This window comes from Coffea eugenioides, unplaced genomic scaffold (assembly GCF_003713205.1).
Source record: "Coffea eugenioides isolate CCC68of unplaced genomic scaffold, Ceug_1.0 ScVebR1_2157;HRSCAF=3135, whole genome shotgun sequence".
In the NCBI taxonomy this organism is placed as follows: Eukaryota; Viridiplantae; Streptophyta; class Magnoliopsida; order Gentianales; family Rubiaceae; genus Coffea; species Coffea eugenioides.
Genome location: NW_020862619.1, coordinates 1,448 through 19,374, shown reverse-complemented (window position 1 = coordinate 19,374; position 17,927 = coordinate 1,448). Strand labels below are relative to the sequence as shown.

The following is a 17,927-nucleotide window of genomic DNA, read 5'->3' as shown; positions in this document are numbered from 1 at the left end:
TAACTTTCAAGAAAATTGTTTTGATTTGATGAAACTTATCTGTATTTCTCACTGATAACATGCTTTGTGATTATAGAGTTTATGTGATTAAAATTTATAAGACATTAAAATTATTTTCTATGTAATAGTCAAATTGAAATTGGATATATTTTTATTTACCTTTGAAGTACTCCTTGAAATTGATATTTTATGAAAAAAAAATATTTTTTTGGCTTAATTCACCATAACTCAAAGGGATGTTTCACCTTTGTAATTATTATTATAATTGGAATTGATGAATATAATATTCATTAATTGTAGTTTAATACTACTGTTAGTTGTTACAAGAATATGACTGATAAAGTTCATTAAATTTAATCTTTATTGCAATTTAAATAAATAAATTCCCAACATAAAACTCTTTGCCTACCTTGGTACTCTATTTCCTATTATATTTTGTATTAAAGTTTTTTTACTCAATACTAATATACGCATATTAAAAAGGTGCTCTTAAGACTTGATTTTACTTGTATCCAAAAAATAATAGACTCATGGTGCTTTTTAAGAGACTCATAGTACCAATTTATTATGTTTTGTTTCATGTTCGAAGTACTTTCTAAACTTGGATTTTGTAAATAAAATTTGTTATTTTTTCTTTTGGTAAATAAAAAGTAAGAAATCTTTCATTTTTGTAACTAATAGCATGTTTGATATTATTTATTAATGATGAAATGTAAAGCAATTAATCCATTTATTAGAGAGGAGTGTAATTTTGGCATCGTAAAAACTAATACTATCATTTTTTGTTACACTATTAGCCACTAAGATTCACCATATTTTTTTTAATTTATAAATAAAATTTGTTCTTCTTTTTTTGATTTAATTCACTATAACTCAAGGGAACGTTTTTCATTCTTGTAATTGTTGGCATAATTGATATTAATTATTGATGAAATGTAATGAATTGGTTGTTCTTTTTTTTTTTTTGGTTTAATTTATCAAAATCACCACAATTCAAGAAATATTTCTTTGTAACTGATAGCATAATTCTCATTCATTAGTAAGAAAATGCAATGTAATGGGTCCTTTTATTAGTATCAAGGACAATATTGATATCACAAAAACTAAGATAAGTTTTTGTTTACACTCATGTTAAAGACTCATTATACTTTTTATATAATAATAAATAGATATGTTAGTAGAGATATGAGCCTCTGTTCTACATTATATAAGTCCAAATAAGAAAAGAGTAAAAAGTATATCTTGACCACTTATTGATCCAACCTTATCACGTTAGTAAAATCACACTTAATCTGTATCACATTAATTCTTTGAATTGGGAAAATCATGCAAATAATTCTTCGCATATTAGTTTTGTTCTTTTTACGTCTTTCACATATGAAATGATTATTTTTCATCCCCTTTTAAGTCTTTCACATGTTAGTTTTGTACCTTTTGTGTCCCTCATATATGAAATAATGAATTTTCATCTCTCATGAACGAAAAATGCACATTTTTAATCCACTCAACTCATTTCTACTCATATTCTTATTGAAAAGAAAAAAATCATGTGCAAAATCGAAAGAAAATATGCTCATCCTTTTCTTTTTTCTACATATTATTTTTCTAGTCAAGAATATGGCAGTAGTCGTGATGGTGTCGTGTTGTTGATTGCCACCACTTTTGGTTGCAAAATTTCACAAAAATTCAATTCCCTATGCAGTTTTTGGCGTTGAATCTAATTTTACTATCAATTTTACAACAAATCAACAAAAATGGGTGAAAATTAAAAAAGAATATAATGATAGGTACAATCTGGTACAGTTAATATAAAAAAAAACAAAGCCAGTGTATTTTCTATTAACTGTATGATTTTAAAAACAATACAAAACTAATGTATAAATCAGATTCTGTCTGCTAGTACCATAAGAAACTTGGTCATTAGTGACCAAAACTTCTTGTTAAAGAAAATGAAAAAGTTACCGCAAATGACTTTTATTGATGACTTTGATATCATTTTAGAGTCCTCATCGAATGTCCGTTAGTAAAAATATACAGTGACAACTTTGTCGTCAATGAATTGTAGTGTTTAGTGACAACGAGCACAACACAATTTTAGTGAGGACTTGACATCTTATCATTAGATATTTGGATCAAGGTCATCACTGAAACTTGTCAGTGATAGTCACTGATGTTGACAAGTTAGTGACAACACTTGCCATCACTCGTCACTATTGGACTGGGGTTAGTGAACATTTTCTTGTGACTTTGGAGTTTCTTGATCTGTGACAACATTTGAAAAGATTTGATCTAGTTATCACTATATAGTTTAATGAACACACAATTTAATAACTAAAATTATTTATCTAAAAATCAGTAAAAACAATAAAGCTTGGCAACTAACAAGGAAAGGCAGTCACTGCATTAGAAAAAACCAATATAGCATATTAGGTACTTGAATATCATATTTAAGTTTTATATCACCCTACAAATATTTTGATAAGTAGTAGATGTTCCAAGTTCCATATCTAAGTACGCAGCTTTACGAAAGAAATCTGAGTCAAAAACTGCATCAACAAAAGACAGCTTTATCCAATTTCCTTCAGTCAAAGCTTTATCTCTAATGTTCTTTAGTCCTGTGATAACTACTGATCTCCTAAAAAGTTCGAATGAACTATCTGCAATAAAATAGTACAATAAGTAGGAGACAATCAAAACTTTAAAAGAACAAATAACTTTGGTTAGTTTACCTACCAGAAAACTAGAGTCTAAAATAAACCTTAGTAAAGACAAAAGCAAGTAGTGGCAGAAAACTCCGAACAACCATAATGCCAGAAAAATTCTCATTGGCTTCAGAACTCCTAAAAAGTTCGAATGAACTATCTGCAATAAAATAGTACAATAAGTAGGAGACAATCAAAACTTTAAAAGAACAAATAACTTTGGTTAGTTTACCTACCAGAAAACTAGAGTCTAAAATAAACCTTAGTAAAGACAAAAGCAAGTAGTGGCAGAAAACTCCGAACAACCATAATGCCAGAAAAATTCTCATTGGCTTCAGAAACTCACTAATAACAAAAGCCGGACACACATGCTCCAAGTAAAAGCATTTCCAAGATGAAATGAATTATCAAGTAAGAGCAATCAAATGTCAAGACAAAACATTTATGTATGAGCAGCTGCAACCGTATCCAAGTATAGGTGGAGTAATGTAGATCACTAGACCAAACTATACATGAAAAATCAACTCATGTTCAGTGCAAGCTATGTCACACCAATGGTCAACGAGTAAGTGCAAAGATAGAATTAGCAAACCCAAGAAAATAAAAAATACATACATACAAACCAGGCTTACCTATGTTTTTACCCCTAATGTATATCAGAAGTGACGAAGTCAGGATTTAAAGGTGTGTATATAAATATAAATATACATATATATATATACATATATATAAACTCTCATAATATAAACTAAAATTATAAAAAATTAGGAGGAGTCAACTTTGTTTTATACATATATTTACACACTATGAATTAAAATTTTCTAAACTTAGCGGGGTCATGGCTCCCCTCAACCTCCTTTGGCTCTGTCATTGTAGATCAGGTTACAACTTATAGCATCTGACAGAATAAAGGTCAACTGAACTCTCTTTTCGCTTCCCCAAAAACAAAAAAAAAAGGAGAAACTTTTTTGGCTTTTTTGTTTTTCATCTTGAGAGGAAAATAGTACTTGTGGTGTTGTTTCAGTATGAACATTTAACTAAGCAGAATTAAGTTTGATTTTTAAGCAGCTTGCACCTGTCAGGACTGAAAAAGAATAAGAGGTCAATCATGGGACTGTGTGCTGGCATTCTAGCAGCTTCTTGCAAAAACAGTTGAAGTAAAAACAATTATCATTCTATTCATCAATCATGCAATAAATTAGAATTGAGTGACTAAGATTTCTATGGAACTATGTTAGTTGCTCTTCAAATGCAAGTCCTTTGAAGAATAAACATTTAGTTGAGTGGCTTCCTAATCAGTTTTTGTGTAGAAAGTCTATGTTATGATGACTTGTGTGATTACCCCATTGCCTACCACCTGAAAGCACAAGTTGTTAGAGATCATGGTCACCTTTATGTACAGGTAAACTAACACGCTCCACATTTTCTCAATTCTTAGATCCTGAGATGAATTAAACTCCAAAATGGTGACATTTGCTAAGTAGTTTAATTATGTACTAGTTTAATGACTTGTTGAAGCCAAAATCAGTAACAAAAAGTGTTTAAGCCCAAGTTACTATAGTAAATTGTGTGTTATCTGGAATATTCCAAAAATTACCCGATGGGGACGTTGGATAAAGGCTTGAGGTTTCACAGTATTACCATGTCAAAGCTGCATCCTCATTTATCGCTATTCGCTATGGATCCAAATCAGTTCACTCAGTTCTCTTCATACTAACCAGGCAATCTAGGATTCCAGACTTAAGGTTGTCATCCTCTCTAATGAGTTGTGCTACCACATCACCTAAAATTAGCTGTTAAGAGGACTAACTCAGCTCCTCTCTCTTGCACCTGGTGCTTTGTAAAGCTTAACAAGAAATTTTAAGTCATAAGCATGTTCCTTTATGACAAAGTCTTGTGGTTCAGATGTCTGTGTGCAAATGTGCTGGACAATCATTGCACTTACTGATATAGCTCATTGTAACTATTTTTGGTGGCAAAGGAGCCAAAAATGAGCTGTTATTTGATCTTCTTTTTCTGCCTTCTCTTACTTATGAAGTTATGACCGGCATAGAAATTAACTCCAAAAAGCAAATATGCTTACTGCTGGATGGATGTTAAGAGATGTTATCTGCCTTCATGCTCATGCAGCATTGCTATTGACTGACAATGGTTGATTGCATTTTCAGGTCCTGCTGTGATGGATTTGTCAGGATATTCGGAGAAGGGTTTCAAGAGAAAACTTGAAGTACAAGCTCTGTTTGGGAAGGTTTTTTAATCTTTCTAAGGTAATTTTGATAGCTTTTTGCTGAAATGCTCCAATGTGCACCTTGCATAACTAGTTTTTTATTGTGTTATTCTGGAATCACGGTTTTTGCATAGTATACTTATTCACTAACTCGCAAACCATTTTGTAGTTCCTCCCACTCTCTCCCCCCCCCCCCCCTCCTATGGTAACTTTCTACCAGATTTCTTCTTATGGTAAGAAGTGGGGTGTGGTGGTGGCAAGAGGTGAGGGGTGGTAGTGGAGGAAGAAAGGAGGGTGATATTTTATTTTTATTTATATATTTATTTATAGATAATAGGTAAGTTGTACTTGGGTTGTTTTTGGATTAATCTTACTGTAGACTTGTATTTGAAATTCAAGGTTTTCCCAAAACTGGGAATCCGTACAGAGCCTTAAGTATAAACAAATATATTGTAACATTTGGTTTATTCAGAAACCTGCTCTAGTTTCACAACGTAGGATGACAATTTGGTCTTCACATGAGTTTAACTCCATATACTTGGCGTGCTAGTGATTAAATTAAACTTCAGAGAAGTCCATGTCATTCTCGGTGGCTGTGAGTGAACTATGATGTACTAATTTTATGTACATCGGTCTTGCTCAAGGTCTATCCTAGTTACCAATGTCATCCTTCTTGTCTTGAAGTTCACATGGATCTCTTTTCTGTTTGGCATCTTGTTTGAAAAGTCCTCCAATCTAATACTTTAGTTTCATCGATGGTATCTAAGCTTGTCTAGAAGGAGAGAGATTTTCCTGTTGAATTGTAATCTTAATCTTGGATAGGACTTGTTCTAAACCCAGTTTTTGTATCGCCGATATGCATTTCGGTACATTTTATTTAACTTTTTGTACCTATCTACCAGCTGCCTGAGTTCAAGGGATAGCTCGATAACTGTCAAAGAAATATTTGGAGTTGCTGAGTAAGAATCTCCGGTGGAACCTCTTAGTCATTTTAATTTAAAACTTTCTACTCAATTGACAATTTCTTGCTTTTCAATTCTCTCAGTGAGGATGCAGAAAATATCAGGTTACACACAGTTTCAGAAGCTGGGGATCTGGATTCACTGGAGAAAATGATTGATTGGTCAGAATCTGAAAATTCTCCAGATGAATCATCCAATGCTTCGTGATTCTCACCAAATATGCAAAATTTTGGCAAAATTGTGGTGGGATATAATGCAAATGCAGTAGGATCAAGGAATGCTCGGATACTATAATGTCTTGAGTACAGTCATAGTTGGACACGTTCGAGCTTACTATTTACCTAGTTAGACAGCTGCAATTAAAGTTTTCTAGATTATTCTGTTTGATCACATATTTCTTTGCTATTTGAGCAATCTTGGTGAAATACTTTTATGGGCTATGTCTAATGAGAAGTATCCTGCTTTTGCCACAAAATTAAACCAACCAAAAAAGCCCCTCATGAAAGTGCTCTAGGTCTTGGCCTTAAAAGACGTTGAAGTAGGCAGTTCATTGGTGGTCTAAATGTTCTTTTGGTATCCTGTTAGCTCTCGAGTCTAGTTTGTCTTCAGAGCTTCATGGCAACACTGAGAGAGCATTATAATAAATTTTACCAATTTTAGTTTCTTCCAGATGAAAACATTAAAGTTAACAGTAGCTGAAAACATCTTTTCGTTTTCTAGGCTTTCAAAGCATTGATGTTTACCACTTTTAGTTTCTTCCAGGGCGAAAACGTTGAATGTAAAGTAGTTTTGATTTACTTGTGGAAAGCATCTTTTGTTTTTCTAGACTTCTAAAACATAAATGACCCTCCAAATCTCAATCCACTCTTTCAAGAATAAAAAGCATTCGAGGGCCTTCTTGCTCAGTTAAAACTAATAACGGGATCAATCTACAGATTGTTATTAACGTTTACAAAATGCCTCTAGTCATTCTAGTGAAAGAAAACTTCCTTGTGGTGTCTAAGGAATCTCTTGGTAATAATAGACTGGAAAAATACCCCATCGAAGTTAATAATTCAATATATGAGGTTCCATGGAATCGAATAAGTACATTCTGTCTTAAGACATATGTTTGGATTTTTTGGATTCTACAGACCAGAGAGGAGGGTGAATTTTGTATTCCTTGGATGGCTTTTCCTCTTTCTTGATTTCGCCATCCTTTTTCTTGATCTCATCGTCTTCTAAAATGTCCTTAGAAAATGCATCAGGATTTGCTTTGATACAATTCTGCAGAGCCACAAATGGATGAACACAGTCTGAGCCCTACAAGGAAAGTAGCAAACAAATTAAGAGGCTGCAAGACAAGATAGACATAGAGACAAAAGGGAAAAAAAGAAAAACCTATGACCCTCATATATTAATGGCAAAACAGTGAGAGAGACTACATTACTATATCCTATATTAGGGATTGTGTGTTTTCTTATCCTATTAAGCATTAACAGTGTGGAAGTCGACTACAATACTTTCTTCTTGTTGAATGACTAAAAGAAAGGACGGCAATATGAAGATCATATCTCCCAGACACTGATCTAACCTAAGTGCATTTCTCAACCCAAACAATTAGAACCTTGGAAATGCAGGTTGGAAGGTTTTCAAATAATAACTGCTAAAAATGTGCTCTATAATGACTACTGGACTAAAAGTTAAGAACACAGAGAGACTACATTACAGGGCCCAATTTCCTGCTAAAATTTTAGCCTGGTGTAGTTAACAATCGAGTAAATTTTGATTTGCAATAGAGGTTATATTATCTGCTGGCAGCATAAGATGAGGCAAGCCACTGACAATTGCACCAGTATAAACATGTGGTGGTGTATGAGTGCGAGCATGAATGTTCATATCAGCACCATGCAAGCTAGAACATGAGAAAAGCAAAGGAGACGAGATTTCTTGGAAAAAATAATTTTACAGTGATCATCAGGTATTCCTTTCTCAAGATTAAATCTTTGAGTACCCAAGTAAATATTATGATTTAGAGGTTTTGATAAGATTGATTTCATCTCATTTTCAAGTTGGTTCTTCATTTCCCAAGCACAAGTAATGTGGTCAAAATTTTGGCTTTAGGTACTTGCAGTCTCTCACCAATATTCAAGCATCACAAGTCCTTGAGAAACACAAAACAAGAGTGCAAGGACGGGCTCTATGCAGACACAGACAACATAACAGGGATTATTTCTTAGGCAATTGCAGCTAATTCCATCCATCTATCTCCTCCTATAACAGGGGAGGAAGAAGGGAATGTGCGTATTTTCTTGAGCAATTGTGGCCGATTATCCGGCCCTTGATCTCCATCTATATCAGATTTGGTTTCACATAAGCTATGATAATTTAAAGACATATAAAAGGTGGTATAACCTAAAAGAGCCGCAACCATATGAACATTGCACAAACATTTGTTTCTGGCCCTAAACGATTTAAAAAGACATTTCTTCTTACACTTGAATGATAATGCTTGGCGCAGCAATTTGCTAGTGTTAATCCAACTTTAAAAAATGTATTTCAGGTGGTTTTTCAGTAACTCAAATTGCATACTGAATCAGTAGAAGGCAGAAAATGAAAAAAAGGAAAAAAAAATATGATTGTAGGTTTTGGTGATTACCTTCTCTGGAGCAGTGCTCTTGAGGAAACAGAGGAAGGCATTAGAGAACTGGAAGCCACAAGGACCTGTCCTCAAATGAGCAATGCAAGGGCATTCCAGTGCTCTCTGAGCTTTTTCCTCCACTGACTTCACATTTGAGGCCACATTAATTTCAGTCAGTCCCAAGTTTGAACCACAATATATTAAAAAAACTCAAAACAGAAAATTGAATCAGTAGTTTTAATTAGTAATAGTTGGAAACTGAATCCATCCTACCAAATTCTCATCTTCATCGCCAAATGCTGCAGCTTCTGCACTAAAAAAAGAAAAGTTATTAACTTTTGAGCAGGGTTTCGGGTTTAAGGCTCGTCTACTCAGTCCAATATTAGGTCAAATTACAAGAAGTAATAATCAGAAAAAAGAAAGGATGGAGGAGTATTGGACCAGCAATTAAAGAATCAACAGATGAATTCTGATCATTGGTGGCGGCGCCGGCAGGATGAGCTGAAGAAGGGTTCTTTTCATCCACTGGACCTACTGGTTGGCTCTGTACTTGTCCCATATCTCATCAAAATTGGAAGCCACAGAGATGAAGAAAAAAAAGGGGAAAAGGCAGCAGCAGCAGCAGCCAAACACATTGGTTTGGACTTGAATTTTGAAGTTGGAGTTGGAGTGGGGTGTTACTGCAACCCATGTAAAGTTGTGGAGTGATTTGCAATTGATCGTTATTGTGCCATCAAAATTGCTATTTAATTCATTGAATTGAACCTAACTTGGCATAATTTTTGGATTTTTTTTATATGACTATATTTACAATTACGCCATTTTGATGCTAAGTATTTGAAGAGACGTTCATAATATCAATTAAAAGAAATCTCAAGTGCTGGTACAGTAAAACCTCTATACATTAATAACCTAGGATGATACAGATTCTATTAATTCAAAAAGTTATTAATTTATGAAGTGTACTTATAATTTAGAGAAATACACATTTAATTAACTAAAGTTTTATTTTATTTTATAAAAATGTGAATTATTATATTAATAAAATGTGGCTAAAAATTTAAGGAATATATACCAATGCATATTTACTTGATTTGCAAGTATAATTTAATGAGTAAATCTTATGTACACTGACAGTGTATACACTATCACCATTTGATTCATGACATGTGTGCAAAAATTGAATTTTAAATTCAAATTTGGCATAGTTGTCATTCATCAAATGCTGATAGTGTATACACTGTCAGTGTAGAAAAGATTAATCCTAATTTAATTCTATTAATGTCTTCAATATATGTATAACTGATATCATTTTTCTATTATCAAGAGATAAAAAAAAATCTTACGAATACTAAATGATAGATGTCCACTCCCATTTTATTAAATGCATACAATGAATTATATTAGTAATATTATGCATATAAGTGATAAGGAAGTCTTCTCATAATAAACAAACACAAAATGTTCTTACATCTCATTGTTAAACTATGACTTTCGATCTAAAAGGTGTTCATAAATCAACCATGACTGATCAAATATGTAAAACATTATGTGAGTATAGTACAGAACATCCCTGTGCACTCAAAAATAGTTGCAGCAATGGAAGTTTGAAAAAATAAAGAATATTAGACTAATATTTTTGAAAAATATGATATATAATTTTAGTGAATTATTAATTTATGATATGAATGGGACCAAAGGGATATGTGAAGTATTGGTATGAATGGGACCAAAGGGTTATGTGAAGCATTCAAAAAAATTATTATCTTTTATTTTTATATTTATGTAGATTTTTTATTATCTTATTATATTAGTAAAATTATTAATTGAGCTTGTTAGCTTAAGTTACCGGGAAAAAATTATTATTTAATAGAAGTTATTAATTTATCGAGCATTAATTTATAGAGGTTTCACCATACTTGTATTAACTACAATGATTTTCAAACAAAAATAGAATAGTATTTTCTCTTTTTTAATAAGAAAAACTGCAATGATTCCTCATACTTGAATTTTGTAATTTTTTAGTCCCTTACTTTTAAAATAATTCATTATAATCCTTTATGTATAAGGTATCATACTTTTTGACATTTACTTTAACAATGTGTTTTTTGCCCCTTCACATATTCAAAATAAACCATTTCATCCCTATTCTCATTTCTAGCTACATTTTCACCTTTAATTCTAATTTTGAACTAAATTGAACAAAAGCTCCCAAAAACAAACATTCTTAAGGTATCTAAATTCATTCTCTGAATTCTAGAATATTATTATAATTGAAACCTTCCAAGTTCAACTAGTTTTGTTTTAAATTTTTATTTTTAAAATTTTCAAACTAGGTAAAGTTTCAATCTCAAATTTAGTGTTTATAATTTTTGTTTGAAGTCCTTTCAGGTCAAATTGAAATATATTCTTTGTAATAATGTATTATAATTAGATTTCAGAGTTTTGTAAATTATTTTCTATTTTTTAATATGTAAAAATTCTTGTCTAAAACATGTACATTAGTTAGCTCAGGAAAATTTTTGTTTTCATTTTCACTCTTGGCAAAGTTTCGCTTAGCTATAAAGTGATTTCTTTAAAAGATCGACTTTAAACTTTGTTTCTCAAAAATCAAGATAATCTACAAATTAGCAAAGAGCTACTCTAACATACCCGCATCTTATCTGACACAAATCTTTTGGTCACAATATTTTTGTGGGCAATAACTTAATCTTCCGAACTAAGCTAACATCTTCCAAGTTTCTTGTCTGAACCTCCTTACATTTGAATTAAATAAATGGAAGCTTGAAAATACTCCTCAATCCATTGAGCACAAGTTTTGATGTCCGCATCATTTCCTTCCTCTAGAAAAGGATTTGTCCTCAAATCCAAGATGATACCTGTAGCAAAGGTCTTCAAATCAATGCCATCAAGTCGTTCCACAATTTGCAATAGTGTAGACTCCTTAGGCAGCAACTTTGGTTGAACACTTACTAGAATCACATCTCCACTTCTTTGCAAATCAACCACCAAATCCATTTGATTTGTAGGTGTCGCGCCCCATTTTTAATAAAATAAATAAATGGTTTAAAAAGTGAATTTTTATTTGAAAAATGAATTTTGATTTACAAAGAAAAAGAAGAAAAATATGGGTCTAAATGGGACTTCGAAAATGCGACGATTTTACCCAAAATATAGTTTAAAAAGGGTTTTTGAAATAAAAATCGGAGTTGCCACTTGGTATAGAGTTAAGGTGTACCAAGTCACCTAAAATGAATTTTTTAAAGGAAAAGGTAGAAAGAAACCCCTTTTAAACGACTCCTAGTCTACGTAAACCAACGAAAAAGGTTCAGGAGTCACATTTGACGAAGGGGAAGGCAAGAATAAAAATTCAAGGCACCCCTTAGACCTAGCCAAGGCTAGTTGCGTGATATAGTCAAAGATTTTCTTGTTTTAACCTTAAGATTCATCACATTTGGATGTACTATATGAATGCATACCCTAGACCTAGGAGGGCATCGGGGGGCAAAATTTCTATTCAAATCTTGAATGGTGCCAATCACATTAATTGTGATGCCCAATAATGACTCTTTGGAGAGGTAACGAATAATGCAAAAATATGAGACTCTAAGAAAAGGAAAAGGATAAAATAATTATAAAAATATACATGTCTTAAAGGAATGCATCATGTCGGGTACGGGGGACTAATGTTCGTGACTTAATTTTCCCTTTTAATAGAGGGAATACGAGCGTGCTAAGGCTAGAAAGTCAAACTCGTCCATATCCCATTTTTTCAAAGGGAAAATTAAGTCACGAACATTAGTCCCCCGTACCCGACATGATGCATTCCTTTAAGACATGTATATTTTTATAATTATTTTATCCTTTTCCTTTTCTTAGAGTCTCATATTTTTGCATTATTCGTTACCTCTCCAAAGAGTCATTATTGGGCATCACAATTAATGTGATTGGCACCATTCAAGATTTGAATAGAAATTTTGCCCCCCGATGCCCTCCTAGGTCTAGGGTATGCATTCATATAGTACATCCAAATGTGATGAATCTTAAGGTTAAAACAAGAAAATCTTTGACTATATCACGCAACTAGCCTTGGCTAGGTCTAAGGGGTGCCTTGAATTTTTATTCTTGCCTTCCCCTTCGTCAAATGTGACTCCTGAACCTTTTTCGTTGGTTTACGTAGACTAGGAGTCGTTTAAAAGGGGTTTCTTTCTACCTTTTCCTTTAAAAAATTCATTTTAGGTGACTTGGTACACCTTAACTCTATACCAAGTGGCAACTCCGATTTTTATTTCAAAAACCCTTTTTAAACTATATTTTGGGTAAAATCGTCGCATTTTCGAAGTCCCATTTAGACCCATATTTTTCTTCTTTTTCTTTGTAAATCAAAATTCATTTTTCAAATAAAAATTCACTTTTTAAACCATTTATTTATTTTATTAAAAATGGGGCGCGACACCTACAAATCAAATGGATTTGGTGGTTGATTTGCAAAGAAGTGGAGATGTGATTCTAGTAAGTGTTCAACCAAAGTTGCTGCCTAAGGAGTCTACACTATTGCAAATTGTGGAACGACTTGATGGCATTGATTTGAAGACCTTTGCTACAGGTATCATCTTGGATTTGAGGACAAATCCTTTTCTAGAGGAAGGAAATGATGCGGACATCAAAACTTGTGCTCAATGGATTGAGGAGTATTTTCAAGCTTCCATTTATTTAATTCAAATGTAAGGAGGTTCAGACAAGAAACTTGGAAGATGTTAGCTTAGTTCGGAAGATTAAGTTATTGCCCACAAAAATATTGTGACCAAAAGATTTGTGTCAGATAAGATGCGGGTATGTTAGAGTAGCTCTTTGCTAATTTGTAGATTATCTTGATTTTTGAGAAACAAAGTTTAAAGTCGATCTTTTAAAGAAATCACTTTATAGCTAAGCGAAACTTTGCCAAGAGTGAAAATGAAAACAAAAATTTTCCTGAGCTAACTAATGTACATGTTTTAGACAAGAATTTTTACATATTAAAAAATAGAAAATAATTTACAAAACTCTGAAATCTAATTATAATACATTATTACAAAGAATATATTTCAATTTGACCTGAAAGGACTTCAAACAAAAATTATAAACACTAAATTTGAGATTGAAACTTTACCTAGTTTGAAAATTTTAAAAATAAAAATTTAAAACAAAACTAGTTGAACTTGGAAGGTTTCAATTATAATAATATTCTAGAATTCAGAGAATGAATTTAGATACCTTAAGAATGTTTGTTTTTGGGAGCTTTTGTTCAATTTAGTTCAAAATTAGAATTAAAGGTGAAAATGTAGCTAGAAATGAGAATAGGGATGAAATGGTTTATTTTGAATATGTGAAGGGGCAAAAAACACATTGTTAAAGTAAATGTCAAAAAGTATGATACCTTATACATAAAGGATTATAATGAATTATTTTAAAAGTAAGGGACTAAAAAATTACAAAATTCAAGTATGAGGAATCATTGCAGTTTTTCTTATTAAAAAAGAGAAAATACTATTCTATTTTTGTTTGAAAATCATTGTAGTTAATACAAGTATGGTGAAACCTCTATAAATTAATGCTCAATAAATTAATAACTTCTATTAAATAATAATTTTTTCCTGGTAACTTAAGCTAACAAGCTCAATTAATAATTTTACTAATATAATAAGATAATAAAAAATCTACATAAATATAAAAATAAAAGATAATAATTTTTTTGAATGCTTCACATAACCCTTTGGTCCCATTCATACCAATACTTCACATAACCCTTTGGTCCCATTCATATCATAAATTAATAATTCACTAAAATTATATATCATATTTTTCAAAAATATTAGTCTAATATTCTTTATTTTTTCAAGCTTCCATTGCTGCAACTATTTTTGAGTGCACAGGGATGTTCTGTACTATACTCACATAATGTTTTACATATTTGATCAGTCATGGTTGATTTATGAACACCTTTTAGATCGAAAGTCATAGTTTAACAATGAGATGTAAGAACATTTTGTGTTTGTTTATTATGAGAAGACTTCCTTATCACTTATATGCATAATATTACTAATCTAATTCATTGTATGCATTTAATAAAATGGGAGTGGACATCTATCATTTAGTATTCGTAAGATTTTTTTTTTTTATCTCTTGATAATAGAAAAATGATATCAGTTATACATCTATTGAAGACATTAATAGAATTAAATTAGGATTAATCTTTTCTACACTGACAGAGTATACACTATCAGCATTTGATAAATGACAACTATGCCAAATTTGAATTTAAAATTCAATTTTTGCACACATGTCATGAATCAAATGGATGATAGTGTATACACTGTCAGTGTACATAAGATTTACTCATTAAATTATACTTGCAAATCAAGTAAATATGCATTGGTATGTATTCCTTAAATTTTTAGCCACATTTTATTAATATAATAATTCACATTTTTATAAAATAAAATAAAACTTTAGTTACTTAAATGTGTATTTCTCTAAATTATAAGTACACTTCATAAATTAATAACTTTTTGAATTAATAGAATCTGTATCATCCTAGGTTATTATTGTATAGAGGTTTTACTGTACCAGCACTTGAGATTTCTTTTAATTGATATTATGAACGTCTCTTCAAATACTTAGCATCAAAATGGCGTAATTGTAAATATAGTCATATAAAAGTTAGGTTCAATTCAATGAATTAAATAGCAATTTTGATGGCACAATAACGATCAATTGCAAATCACTCCACAACTTTACATGGGTTGCAGTAACACCCCACTCCAACTCCAACTTCAAAATTCAAGTCCAAACCAATGTGTTTGGCTGCTGCTGCTGCTGCCTTTTCCCCTTTTTTTTCTTCATCTCTGTGGCTTCCAATTTTGATGAGATATGGGACAAGTACAGAGCCAACCAGTAGGTCCAGTGGATGAAAAGAACCCTTCTTCAGCTCATCCTGCCGGCGCCGCCACCAATGATCAGAATTCATCTGTTGATTCTTTAATTGCTGGTCCAATACTCCTCCATCCTTTCTTTTTTCTGATTATTACTTCTTGTAATTTGACCTAATATTGGACTGAGTAGACGAGCCTTAAACCCGAAACCCTGCTCAAAAGTTAATAACTTTTCTTTTTTTAGTGCAGAAGCTGCAGCATTTGGCGATGAAGATGAGAATTTGGTAGGATGGATTCAGTTTCCAACTATTACTAATTAAAACTACTGATTCAATTTTCTGTTTTGAGTTTTTTTAATATATTGTGGTTCAAACTTGGGACTGACTGAAATTAATGTGGCCTCAAATGTGAAGTCAGTGGAGGAAAAAGCTCAGAGAGCACTGGAATGCCCTTGCATTGCTCATTTGAGGACAGGTCCTTGTGGCTTCCAGTTCTCTAATGCCTTCCTCTGTTTCCTCAAGAGCACTGCTCCAGAGAAGGTAATCACCAAAACCTACAATCATATTTTTTTTTCCTTTTTTTCATTTTCTGCCTTCTACTGATTCAGTATGCAATTTGAGTTACTGAAAAACCACCTGAAATACATTTTTTAAAGTTGGATTAACACTAGCAAATTGCTGCGCCAAGCATTATCATTCAAGTGTAAGAAGAAATGTCTTTTTAAATCGTTTAGGGCCAGAAACAAATGTTTGTGCAATGTTCATATGGTTGCGGCTCTTTTAGGTTATACCACCTTTTATATGTCTTTAAATTATCATAGCTTATGTGAAACCAAATCTGATATAGATGGAGATCAAGGGCCGGATAATCGGCCACAATTGCTCAAGAAAATACGCACATTCCCTTCTTCCTCCCCTGTTATAGGAGGAGATAGATGGATGGAATTAGCTGCAATTGCCTAAGAAATAATCCCTGTTATGTTGTCTGTGTCTGCATAGAGCCCGTCCTTGCACTCTTGTTTTGTGTTTCTCAAGGACTTGTGATGCTTGAATATTGGTGAGAGACTGCAAGTACCTAAAGCCAAAATTTTGACCACATTACTTGTGCTTGGGAAATGAAGAACCAACTTGAAAATGAGATGAAATCAATCTTATCAAAACCTCTAAATCATAATATTTACTTGGGTACTCAAAGATTTAATCTTGAGAAAGGAATACCTGATGATCACTGTAAAATTATTTTTTCCAAGAAATCTCGTCTCCTTTGCTTTTCTCATGTTCTAGCTTGCATGGTGCTGATATGAACATTTATGCTCGCACTCATACACCACCACATGTTTATACTGGTGCAATTGTCAGTGGCTTGCCTCATCTTATGCTGCCAGCAGATAATATAACCTCTATTGCAAATCAAAATTTACTCGATTGTTAACTACACCAGGCTAAAATTTTAGCAGGAAATTGGGCCCTGTAATGTAGTCTCTCTGTGTTCTTAACTTTTAGTCCAGTAGTCATTATAGAGCACATTTTTAGCAGTTATTATTTGAAAACCTTCCAACCTGCATTTCCAAGGTTCTAATTGTTTGGGTTGAGAAATGCACTTAGGTTAGATCAGTGTCTGGGAGATATGATCTTCATATTGCCGTCCTTTCTTTTAGTCATTCAACAAGAAGAAAGTATTGTAGTCGACTTCCACACTGTTAATGCTTAATAGGATAAGAAAACACACAATCCCTAATATAGGATATAGTAATGTAGTCTCTCTCACTGTTTTGCCATTAATATATGAGGGTCATAGGTTTTTCTTTTTTTCCCTTTTGTCTCTATGTCTATCTTGTCTTGCAGCCTCTTAATTTGTTTGCTACTTTCCTTGTAGGGCTCAGACTGTGTTCATCCATTTGTGGCTCTGCAGAATTGTATCAAAGCAAATCCTGATGCATTTTCTAAGGACATTTTAGAAGACGATGAGATCAAGAAAAAGGATGGCGAAATCAAGAAAGAGGAAAAGCCATCCAAGGAATACAAAATTCACCCTCCTCTCTGGTCTGTAGAATCCAAAAAATCCAAACATATGTCTTAAGACAGAATGTACTTATTCGATTCCATGGAACCTCATATATTGAATTATTAACTTCGATGGGGTATTTTTCCAGTCTATTATTACCAAGAGATTCCTTAGACACCACAAGGAAGTTTTCTTTCACTAGAATGACTAGAGGCATTTTGTAAACGTTAATAACAATCTGTAGATTGATCCCGTTATTAGTTTTAACTGAGCAAGAAGGCCCTCGAATGCTTTTTATTCTTGAAAGAGTGGATTGAGATTTGGAGGGTCATTTATGTTTTAGAAGTCTAGAAAAACAAAAGATGCTTTCCACAAGTAAATCAAAACTACTTTACATTCAACGTTTTCGCCCTGGAAGAAACTAAAAGTGGTAAACATCAATGCTTTGAAAGCCTAGAAAACGAAAAGATGTTTTCAGCTACTGTTAACTTTAATGTTTTC

At 32.5% G+C, this 17,927-nt stretch overlaps 2 protein-coding genes across 2 annotated transcripts; one reads left to right on the top strand and one right to left on the bottom strand.

The window, feature by feature from the left end:
* Positions 1-6,767: 6,767 nt before the first annotated feature.
* LOC113756292 (mitochondrial intermembrane space import and assembly protein 40 homolog) lies at positions 6,768-9,130 on the bottom strand. Its single transcript, XM_027300016.1, has 4 exons — positions 8,953-9,130; positions 8,785-8,819; positions 8,530-8,655; positions 6,768-7,193 (listed from the first exon to the last, which is right to left on the bottom strand). The coding sequence occupies exons 1-4, from the start codon at positions 9,068-9,070 to the stop codon at positions 6,990-6,992; spliced, it is 483 nt and encodes a 160-aa protein (XP_027155817.1). The 5' UTR covers positions 9,071-9,130; the 3' UTR covers positions 6,768-6,989.
* Positions 9,131-15,360: 6,230 nt separating this feature from the next.
* Positions 15,361-17,727, top strand: LOC113756291 (mitochondrial intermembrane space import and assembly protein 40 homolog). Its single transcript, XM_027300015.1, has 4 exons — positions 15,361-15,538; positions 15,672-15,706; positions 15,836-15,961; positions 17,298-17,727. The coding sequence occupies exons 1-4, from the start codon at positions 15,421-15,423 to the stop codon at positions 17,499-17,501; spliced, it is 483 nt and encodes a 160-aa protein (XP_027155816.1). The 5' UTR covers positions 15,361-15,420; the 3' UTR covers positions 17,502-17,727.
* Positions 17,728-17,927: the final 200 nt, after the last annotated feature.

Bases quoted from the DNA above. Each gene is read 5' to 3' on its own strand.
- LOC113756292 (XM_027300016.1), bottom strand. From the start codon at position 9,070: ATGGGACAAGTACAGAGCCAACCAGTAGGTCCAGTGGATGAAAAGAAC. The intron at 8,820-8,952 runs GTCCAATACTCC...TTTTTAGTGCAG, and splicing joins TGTTGATTCTTTAATTGCTG to AAGCTGCAGCATTTGGCGAT. The intron at 8,656-8,784 runs GTAGGATGGATT...TCAAATGTGAAG, and splicing joins GCGATGAAGATGAGAATTTG to TCAGTGGAGGAAAAAGCTCA.
- LOC113756291 (XM_027300015.1), top strand. From the start codon at position 15,421: ATGGGACAAGTACAGAGCCAACCAGTAGGTCCAGTGGATGAAAAGAAC. The intron at 15,539-15,671 runs GTCCAATACTCC...TTTTTAGTGCAG, and splicing joins TGTTGATTCTTTAATTGCTG to AAGCTGCAGCATTTGGCGAT. The intron at 15,962-17,297 runs GTAATCACCAAA...CTTTCCTTGTAG, and splicing joins AGAGCACTGCTCCAGAGAAG to GGCTCAGACTGTGTTCATCC.